The following is an 11011-nucleotide window of genomic DNA, read 5'->3' on the forward strand; positions in this document are numbered from 1 at the left end:
GGACTTCTCTGTTAGCACTAGGTAGGCTCAGAAGGACTTCTCTGTTAGCACTAGGTAGACTCAAAAGGACTTCTCTGTTAGCACTAGGTAGACTCAAAAGGACTTCTCTGTTAGCAATAGGTAGACTCAGAAGGACTTCTCTGTTAGCACTAGGTAGACTCAGAAGGACTTCTCTGTTAGCACTAGGTAGACTCAGAAGGACTTCTCTGTTAGCACTAGGTAGACTCAGAAGAACTTCTCTGTTAGCACTAGGTAGACTCAGAAGAACTTCTCTGTTAGCACTAGGTAGACTCAAAAGGACTTCTCTGTTAGCACTAGGTAGACTCAGAAATACTTCTCTGTTAGCACTAGGTAGACTCAGAAGGACTTCTCTGTTAGCACTAGGTAGACTCAGAAGGACTTCTCTGTTAGCACTAGGTAGACTCAGAAGGACTTCTCTGTTAGCACTAGGTAGACTCAGAAGGACTTCTCTGTTAGCACTAGGTAGACTCAGAAGGACCTCTCTGTTAGCACTAGGTAGACTCAGAAGGACTTCTCTGTTAGCACTAGGTAGACTCAGAAGGACTTCTCTGTTAGCACTAGGTAGACTCAGAAGGACTTCTCTGTTAGCACTAGGTAGACTCAGAAGGACTTCTCTGTTAGCAGTAGGTAGACTCAAAATGACTTCTCTGTTAGCACTAGGTAGACTCAGAAGGACTTCTCTGTTAGCACTAGGTAGACTCAGAAGGACTTCTCTGTTAGCACTAGGTAGACTCAAATGGACTTCTCTGTGAGCACTAGGTAGACTCAGAAGGACTTCTCTGTTAGCACTAGGTAGACTCAGAAGGACTTCTCTGTTAGCACTAGGTAGACTCAGAAGGACCTCTCTGTTAGCACTAGGTAGACTCAGAAGGACTTCTCTGCTAGCACTAGGTAGACTCAAAAGGACTTCTCTGTTAGCACTAGGTAGACTCAGAAGGACTTCTCTGTTAGCACTAGGTAGACTCAGAAGGACTTCTCTGTTAGCACTAGGTAGACTCAGAAGGACTTCTCTGTTAGCACTAGGTAGCCTCAAAATGACTTCTCTGTTAGCACTAGGTAGACTCAGAAGGACTTCTCTGTTAGCACTAGGTAGGCTCAGAAGGACTTCTCTGTTAGCACTAGGTAGACTCAGAAGGACTTCTGTTAGCACTAGGTAGGCTCAGAAGGACTTCTCTGTTAGCACTAGGTAGACTCAGAAGGACTTCTCTGTTAGCACTAGGTAGACTCAAATGGACTTATCTGTTAGCACTAGGTAGACTCAGAAGGACTTCTCTGTTAGCAGTAGGTAGACTCAGAAGAAAAGCGGAACTGTTCTACCTTTGACCGAGGCATAATCCTTTGTTGATTGTTTCTGTGCTACAAATTGTTCTGCTGTTTATGCATTTCCACTCAGTTATAGAGAGGGGAGGGAGGAGATAAAGAGAGAGAGAGAAAGGCAGAGATCAATGAACAGACTGAAGATAGAGGGGTGAAAGGTTAAAAGGTCAAGGCTTATGAACGTTATGAAAATAAATCTAAAGAATGCAGCCAATGTTCTTGTTGGACATCTCTATGATGAATGAGTTGGTAAGGTGGGCTATCTGTCTCTCTGGGGTGGGATGGTGTGTAGACTGGATCAATAGATTCATCAGGCTTCTTCAATTAGGGCTCTGTAGCAGAACCAGCCAGTCAGTCTGGTCATATGATAACAGCAGACCATTAACGCTGCACTTCATTAAATGATAAGGAAAAATGTAACTACAGGTCAACAGAAATTACTGGGGTTCTTGTTTAACATTGTAATAGTGTGTGTGCGCGCGCGCGCGCGTGCGTGCGTGTGTGTCAAATGTCATCACATTCACTCTCATAAATACTTATAAGATGCTTCCTGCAAGAAAGTGATAGCCAAAGCTAATTGAAGTGCATGAAAGGGTCTGACTAAAATCACGCGTCGCAAAAAGTGGCGCAAAATAAAGACATTACCTAGAAAATGCATGAATCTTATGATATTAGCAACATCGTAATAGTTTATTTATTTTCATTTATACACTCTTTAGAAAATAAAACACATTGAATGAATAAATACAAATTTAAAAAGCAACTAGTTTCGACAAACTGATCACCTTTGTTCCCACAACTAGAGACACATCATGTTCTTTTTTTACATTGATCTCTCTGAATATAGGGGTTCTCGTGTAGGGTTGCAAAATTGGGTAACTTCCCCAAACGTTCCAGGCTTTCCTAAAATCCCAGTTGTACGATTCCCAGTTAGAGGTTTCCTAGTTAGAGGATTCCTAGTTAGAGGTTTCCTAGTTAGAGGAATCCCTCTGTGCTTTTCGGTTCGTTATTCAGGCAATGCACCAATTGGGAATTTCAGGAAAACCTGGGAATTTTGGTAAAGCTATGGGAATTTTGCAACTCCAGTCTCTGGTAGCAGTGGGGACGGTCCCCTGAAGCAGACTGGGTCACAAACTGCAATGGAAACACTAACGACTGACTGGCATGCAGGTGCTCAAGTGGTCCTCATTTATAGCAGACATAACTCATTACAAATATAAAGCTATATGTCACCAGAAATTACATATAAGTAATATGTCAAATTGGGTGACATACAGTACTGTATAACTCCAATGTCATTTATAGACATATCTCATTATGGAGTAATATGCCACCAAAAGTAACATAAAAGTAATATGTCACCAGACGTGACATAAAAGTAATATGTCAAACTGGGTGGCATATAACTACAATGGTTAAACGTCACTATTTTGACATATTCTAATGAGACCATGTTGTTCATAAACACAAAGATAATGGATTGGCACAGAGTTAATACGACAAACATCGATAAACATCTGGAAAACAATCTATTTACACAAACAATAAATAATAAACAAGATAGGTCCTTTCTGTACAATATGACCATAGGATAGACGCACCCAACATAAATTCAGTGCCATTCTCTTTGTAAACGTATTCTCTGCCATTCCAGCCTCACCAGAGAAAACACCAGTGTACAGTAACAACATCGGATGTTCACCAACAGTAGATCATTGCATAATTTACAAGATCATTGCACGTATTACAAAACAAACACACAAGATCACCCAATAGTTGACATATTTTATGTGCTGCAGTTGTATGTGATGTCATTGTCTTGTTGTTAAACTTCAGCTTCTACTTTGTATTTTTTGTTGTTGTAATTGTTGTTGTCATTGACATAGTAAAATAAGGCAGGAAGTTGCAGAGACCTTTTGAGTATACCACCAGTGATCAAGTGACCAGAAAAACGTCCAATGAGAAGAGAATGATCCTGCCCATTTCCTTGTCCTCTTCCTTGGGTTTGGCAGATAGTATGTGGCACAGAACAAATAGTAACTTACAGAGGGATACAAATGCAAGGGAAAGGACAATAGTACAGTATATAACAGGTAGAAGGTAGGAGCATGTCCCATCATCTCTCTCTGTCTCCCTTTCTTTCGCTATCATTGTTTTCTTTTGCCCAGGTCAGTTATGGCAGCAGATACATTGAATCACCCAGACCTGGGAGAGGAGAAGAGAAGGAAGCGGAGCAGAGCAGAAACCAGGCTAGACCAAGGCTGTAGACCCAAGGGGAGACCCAAGACGGAGTGGTGTGAACCAGGCCGGAACCGGGCCAAGACAGCAGACTGAGGCCCGAGCCTCTATCCCTACACTCCTTCTGGGGTTGAGCAGGTCTGAAAATACAGTGCAAGATGTAGAAGTGTAGAGAGAGAAGCAGAGCAGTGTGGACCCAGACTCAGGCCCAGGCTGTAAACTCAGGCCAGGACCAGGCTGGGAGGCCAAGGTGATGGGGACCCAGGCTGAGATCCAGGCTAGGCCCAGGACTCCACTCCATCTCCCCTGAGCCTGAGCTGATCTGGGATCAGTGTTATCTCACTTCTATCTCACTCAGGCAGTCCAAGGCGTCCAGGTACTCCAAGGCCAGGTCATAGCAGAACCGGTACTGCTCCTGAAAACAACACAGGTGTCAACATTTCTCTACTTTGCAATAGATTCAAGCTTGAATTCAATCAATCAGCGATCTGTATTTGAGTGTGTAAATCCTGTAAACCACTGCAAGTTTGACTGAATTGAGCCTTAAGACATGCATGCTCCTGTCCACCATATTAGGTCCCCCTACCAAAAGAGTTTCTAAAAAAGGTCTTCCCTGGTTAAATCAAGGCTATTACTTGCCATGGTCTCCACCATGTTGGGTTTGGAGTTGCGTAGCGTCTTGGCAGCGTAGAAGACATCCACCACGCTGTGATGACGGATCATCTCTAGCAGCATGGTACAAGCACAGAACGTACCGCTCCTACCGCCACCGTTTCTGTTACACACACAGGGAGAAACACAGACACGTGGGTCAGAGCTTATGAATCATTATGTATACACTTTGTGACCACTGAGAGAGTAGCCTGTGTTGCGAAATGTGTCAGAATAAGTCAGGTTGCGAAACCAGGGTATATGGTGCAGAAACCTGTACAGACAGACACACAGACACATGCCCCAAACACAGACATTGTCACAAACAGAGAGACAGTCAGACACAGACATCAATATGAGTCACGTCTGTAGTACGCAGGGAAGATACGGAGGCTGAAGCCGTAAAGTGAAATGTCACAGCTCAGTCTGAGACTCGGATCAAGGAGGCTATCAGAAAAACAGCAACGCGGAGAACTTTGAAGACTAGCATCTGAGGAATGTTTCTCATTAAATCCAGAAACAAGGAAGTAAATCTAATACAGGAGTGAGTCTCAAATTGCACCCTATTCCCTATGGTAGTCCACTACTTTTGACCAGGACCCATAAGGCTGGCCAAAAATAGTGAACTATATAGGGCGTAGGGTGCCATTTGGGAAGCAGAGTTAGCATGTCAACCCCAGAGACCAATCCAGGCTGGATAGAGATATGTAGTGTTGGTGAAGTGTAGAAGAGGCTGGGGAACTAGAGCCTAGAGCGGATCCCTTTTATAGTAATTATGAAAAGTGTTCTGGTAAATAGGAGGAGTGTAGTAGTGAACACTTGGGGGTTGACGTTTTATCCTGCCACATTTAACACTACACACAGGCAGGCTCAGTGTGTTAAAGAGTAGAAAGTAATCGTTCAAAAACATGTGATTTTGATAGTTGTTAAACTACCAAGTGGGATCGGAACCAACACGATAACACAATCTACTGAAGCAAGGTATGACCTCAGATTACAGCTCAATCGCATACAAGCAATTTTTGGACCTGTGTGGAATCGTATCTAGGAGAACAGCAATGATAAAATATATTTACAGGACTACTGATCATTTACTTGCCTTTGTACATGACTTGCATATCTTAGACCACCTTTAGCAAAACTTTAAATACAAATGTCATTAGGGAATACAAAACTTTAAAAAAACTGGAGTTCCAGGTCTCCGGCAGCCTCTGGAACTGCCGATCTGCGGCCAACAAGGCAGAGTTCATCCCAGCCTATGCTTCCCTCCAGTCCCTCGACTTCTTGGCACTGACGGAAACATGGATTACCACAGATAACACTGCTACTCCTACTGCTCTCTCCTCGTCTGCCCACGTGTTCTCGCACACCCCGAGAGCTTCTGGTCAGCGGGGTGGTGGCACTGGGATCCTTATCTCTCCCAAGTGGACATTCTCTCTTTCTCCCCTGACCCATCTGTCTATCGCCTCCTTTGAATTCCATGCTGTCACAGTTACCAGCCCTTTCAAGCTTAACATCCTTATCATTTATCGCCCTCCAGGTTCCCTTGGAGAGTTCATCAATGAGCTTGACGCCTTGATAAGTTCCTTTCCTGAGGATGGCTCACCTCTCACAGTTCTGGGTGACTTTAACCTCCCCACGTCTACCTTTGACTCATTCCTCTCTGCCTCCTTCTTTCCACTCCTCTCCTCTTTTGACCTCACCCTCTCACCTTCCCCCCCTACTCACAAGGCAGGCAATACGCTTGACCTCATCTTTACTAGATGCTGTTCTTCCACTAATCTCATTGCAACTCCCCTCCAAGTCTCCGACCACTACCTTGTATCCTTTTCCCTCTCGCTCTCATCCAACACTTCCCACTCTGCCCCTACTCGGATGGTATCGCGCCGTCCCAACCTTCGCTCTCTCTCCCCCGCTACTCTCTCCTCTTCCATCCTATCATCTCTTCCCTCTGCTCAAACCTTCTCCAACCTATCTCCTGATTCTGCCTCCTCAACCCTCCTCTCCTCCCTTTCTGCATCCTTTGACTCTCTATGTCCCCTATCCTCCAGGCCGGCTCGGTCCTCCCCTCCTGCTCCGTGGCTCGACGACTCATTGCGAGCTCACAGAACAGGGCTCCGGGCAGCCGAGCGGAAATGGAGGAGAACTCGCCTCCCTGCGGACCTGGCATCCTTTCACTCCCTCCTCTCTACATTTTCCTCTTCTGTCTCTGCTGCTAAAGCCACTTTCTACCACTCTAAATTCCAAGCATCTGCCTCTAACCCTAGGAAGCTCTTTGCCACCTTCTCCTCCCTCCTGAATCCTCCCCCCCCCCCCTCCTCCCTCTCTGCGGATGACTTCGTCAACCATTTTGAAAAGAAGGTCGACGACATCCGATCCTCGTTTGCTAAGTCAAACGACACCGCTGGTTCTGCTCACACTGCCCTACCCTGTGCTTTGACCTCTTTCTCCCCTCTCTCTCCAGATGAAATCTCGCGTCTTGTGACGGCCGGCCGCCCAACAACCTGCTCGCTTGACCCTATCCCCTCCTCTCTTCTCCAGACCATTTCCGGAGACCTTCTCCCTTACCTCACCTGGCTCATCAACTCATCCTTGACCGCTGGCTACGTCCCTTCCGTCTTCAAGAGAGCGAGAGTTGCACCCCTTCTGAAAAAACCTACACTCGAACCCTCCGATGTCAACAACTACAGACCAGTATCCCTTCTTTCTTTTCTCTCCAAAACTCTTGAACGTGCCGTCCTTGGCCAGCTCTCCTGCTATCTCTCTCAGAATGACCTTCTTGATCCAAATCAGTCAGGTTTCAAGACTAGTCATTCAACTGAGACTGCTCTTCTCTGTGTCACGGAGGCGCTCTGCACTGCTAAAGCTAACTCTCTCTCCTCTGCTCTCATCCTTCTAGACCTATCGGCTGCCTTTGATACTGTGAACCATCAGATCCTCCTCTCCACCCTCTCCGAGTTGGGCATCTCCGGCGCGGCCCACGCTTGGATTGCGTCCTACCTGACAGGTCGCTCCTACCAGGTGGCGTGGCGAGAATCTGTCTCCGCACCACGTGCTCTCACCACTGGTGTCCCCCAGGGCTCTGTTCTAGGCCCTCTCCTATTCTCGCTATACACCAAGTCACTTGGCTCTGTCATATCCTCACATGGTCTCTCCTATCATTGCTATGCAGACGACACACAATTAATCTTCTCCTTTCCCCCTTCTGATAACCAGGTGGCGAATCGCATCTCTGCATGTCTGGCAGACATATCAGTGTGGATGACGGATCACCACCTCAAGCTGAACCTCGGCAAGACGGAGCTGCTCTTCCTCCCGGGGAAGGACTGCCCGTTCCATGATCTCGCCATCACGGTTGACAACTCCATTGTGTCCTCCTCCCAGAGCGCTAAGAACCTTGGCGTGATCCTGGACAACACCCTGTCGTTCTCAACTAACATCAAGGCGGTGCCCCGTTCCTGTAGGTTCATGCTCTACAACATTCGCAGAGTACGACCCTGCCTCACACAGGAAGCGGCGCAGGTCCTAATCCAGGCACTTGTCATCTCCCCTCTGGATTACTGCAACTCGCTGTTGGCTGGGCTCCCTGCCTGTGCCATTAAACCCCTACAACTCATCCAGAACGCCGCAGCCCGTCTGGTGTTCAACCTTCCCAAGTTCTCTCACGTCACCCCGCTCCTCCGCTCTCTCCACTGGCTTCCAGTTGAAGCTCGCATCCGCTACAAGACCATGGTGCTTGCCTACGGAGCTGTGAGGGGAACGGCACCTCCGTACCTTCAGGCTCTGATCAGGCCCTACACCCAAACAAGGGCACTGCGTTCATCCACCTCTGGCCTGCTCGCCTCCCTACCTCTGAGGAAGTACAGTTCCCGCTCAGCCCAGTCAAAACTGTTCGCTGCTCTGGCACCCCAATGGTGGAACAAACTCCCTCACGACGCCAGGTCAGCGGAGTCAATCACCACCTTCCGGAGACACCTGAAACCCCACCTCTTTAAGGAATACCTAGGATAGGATAAAGTAATCCTTCTAACCCCCCCCCCCCCCTTAAAAGATTTAGATGCACTATTGTAAAGTGGTTGTTCCACTGGATATCATAAGGTGAATGCACCAATTTGTAAGTCGCTCTGGATAAGAGCGTCTGCTAAATGACTTAAATGTAAATACAAATGTCCTTAGGGAATACAAAACTTTAAATATAAATGTCATCAGGGAATACAGAATTCACTGTTAAGTGTTCTGTTCATAGAAAATAACATTGTTATGTGTGTGTGCATCCGGAAATCAGTAAATACTACTGATCAAAATTCTAAACCACAATGGGGACTGTCTAATTGCTATAATTATTTACATTATTGGGGACATGCAGAGATACAGAGAATGAAGTTGGGTTACTTCTAAGTAATTAGCAGTGTTGGGGTGGCTACTCAAAAAAAGTTATATATTACCTTTTACTTCTTTCAACAATAACAAATTACTTTACTTGTTACTCCCTGAGGAAAGTAATTAGTTACACTATTCGTTATATTACTTTTGTGTTACACCGTAAAACGCTGTGCGTCCTCACACAATGTAAACTGTCATCGGTATTTTCCTAAGTATCCGTCTGAAATAGGGGGATCCACGGTACACGTGGATAAGGGCAGCCTTTCCTCTAATACATACCCAGCTACAAGCTTGTTCATCTCTCCCTGGTCCTCCTGAATGATTCAAATCAAGCCTTGGTTGTTTGAATGAGGTAGGCCTACAGTCACCTTCAGCAGCCATGGTCAGGTCTTGCGGGTCTTTCGCTAAACGTTTTGTGTTGGCGTGTTGTCTTTGCAGGTGCTTCAAGAGATCAGAAGTTATATTTCTAGCAGTGGAAAGGTGTTTTTCGCAAGGGCATAGTTTACGTTTTACAATTCAATTCTTACCATTTTGTCCTACCAAATCAAAGTAATGGGAGTACTTCCACACTGAGAAAGTCAATGCTTTCGAAGCTTATGCCATTCTTCATCTCCCTCACTAAAGCAGATAGTAGGTGTGCCTGCGTGCGTAAACGGGAATTTAGTGAGAGGACAAATTAGAATCTGGGGCAGGTAGATTTTTTTTATATTCCGCCAACAGAGAGGGAATAATGATCACAAATAAAAGTAACAATCTATTTCTTTTCATTACTGTAACACGTTACTTTGTAACGCCTCACTACTAAGTCATCATCTTTGACATTGTGACCTTCCATAACAAAGCTTTGCTCTGGTGTGGATTGAGGCCTATACATTAATATCAGTTGTGTTCCTCCATTGTATTCACCTTTCTTTATTTCTATTGTGGACAGTGTTTCTGTGACCAATGGAAATTGTACATGTTCAAACCAGCCTTTGTATTGAATACATGGAATTGGATTGTGATGATACTGATAAATGGATCCTGCATACAATGTGCTTATTTTAATTTAAAACATATATCAGGAATAATTTTGGATTTGATGTGTCTGAAATTGTTTTGTGAAATATGCATAAAAAGATAGCCATTGCCCATAATTCTGCACCTTTGGATAGTTGTACTTCCATTTTTGATCATCATGATCTAGTGACTGCAAAGAAATGTATTGATATACTGGGACTTTTCTGTTTTGTCTGCTTGGACTCTTTTAGTATGATTGCATTCATCTTTTTGCAGCCAGCCATGTTCTTTTGACGAATCTATTTTGACAGTATAATTTCGTTTTTCTGTATTTATGTTTTGAGAAGGCAACTACATTTTGAAAAAGCAATTACTATTTTGCAAAAGGCCACTGAGTTCTGTGTCTTGTGAACTCTGTTTTGAAAATCGACAACTTTGTTCCCAAAAATGCTTGTACGCGATTGAGAAAAACTGTAACATGTCCCAAGAGATGACTGCCACCTGCTTTCTGAACAGTATGCTCACAACAGGAGTCAACAAGAGCCAACGACACCTTTAATGTGCTATAAAAAATGGTTTGTATAGTGTCAGTATGGCCCGAGAATTAATCCAACTAACGCACAGCAGTAAACTTCTTAAACGAAAATCCTCAACGTTTGCGTAGATCACGCTCGCTGAAATCAATTGCAGTGCACAGGTCATTTGAATCGTTTCTGTGTATCCTATCTGCAAAAAAAACCTCCCTACGGAATGATATAGATGTTATGAGTAAAATGGTGGACAGTGGTGAACTCACAGACAGTGGACGATGGTACGTCCCTCTCCACACTCCCTCTGCCAGTTGTGGACCTGGGCCAGGAGGCTGAGGAAAGCCTTCTTAGAGTCTGGGACGTCACGGTATGGAGACCAGCGCAGGAACTGGAAATGACGAACCACCAGCTGACCTTCCTGGAGCTGGATGAGCGGGGGGCAAAGAGAGAAAGGGAGGACAACGATAAGGCTGTGTTAGATCCCAAATAACAGACTTGTCAAGCCCTTGATAGGAACACGCACAACACAACACATCACAGCACACTATCCACACCTTTCAGACATGTATAGCATCCTAGACTGGACACCTCTAACCCAGACGGACACTGGTAGAAATGGCAAAGACCGGCCATCATCTCCCTTGGGGCCAAGGCTCATATCACTCCAGTCTCTGGTATAGTAGTGTAGTGGTCTAGTGTTTATAATAATAATAATCATAATTTGGTGGGTGCTTATATTTGTCCCAGGGAAGAACGACTGCCCCCTCTCAATGAAGCCACAGAATTTCACATTTCAAACCAGAATTTCAGACCATGGTACTGCAGGCATTGTTTGCAGAAAACAGGATCCCGCCTTATAGTGAATGGAAAAA

General features: G+C 45.2%; 1 protein-coding gene across 1 annotated transcript in view; it reads right to left on the reverse strand.

The window, feature by feature from the left end:
• Window positions 1-2007: 2007 nt before the first annotated feature.
• LOC120026851 (receptor-type tyrosine-protein phosphatase U-like) overlaps window positions 2008-11011 on the reverse strand; it is a 183942-nt gene continuing 174938 nt past the window's right edge. The window contains exons 30-32 of the mRNA XM_038971561.1: window positions 10406-10563; window positions 4216-4351; window positions 2008-3991 (exon numbers count right to left, since the gene is read on the reverse strand). Of these exons, the coding sequence (XP_038827489.1) occupies window positions 3911-3991; window positions 4216-4351; window positions 10406-10563 (375 nt within the window). The 3' untranslated portion in view covers window positions 2008-3910. The remainder of the gene's footprint in view (window positions 3992-4215; window positions 4352-10405; window positions 10564-11011) is intronic.

Source organism: Salvelinus namaycush, chromosome 32, assembly GCF_016432855.1.
Source record: "Salvelinus namaycush isolate Seneca chromosome 32, SaNama_1.0, whole genome shotgun sequence".
Lineage (NCBI taxonomy): Eukaryota > Metazoa > Chordata > Actinopteri > Salmoniformes > Salmonidae > Salvelinus > Salvelinus namaycush.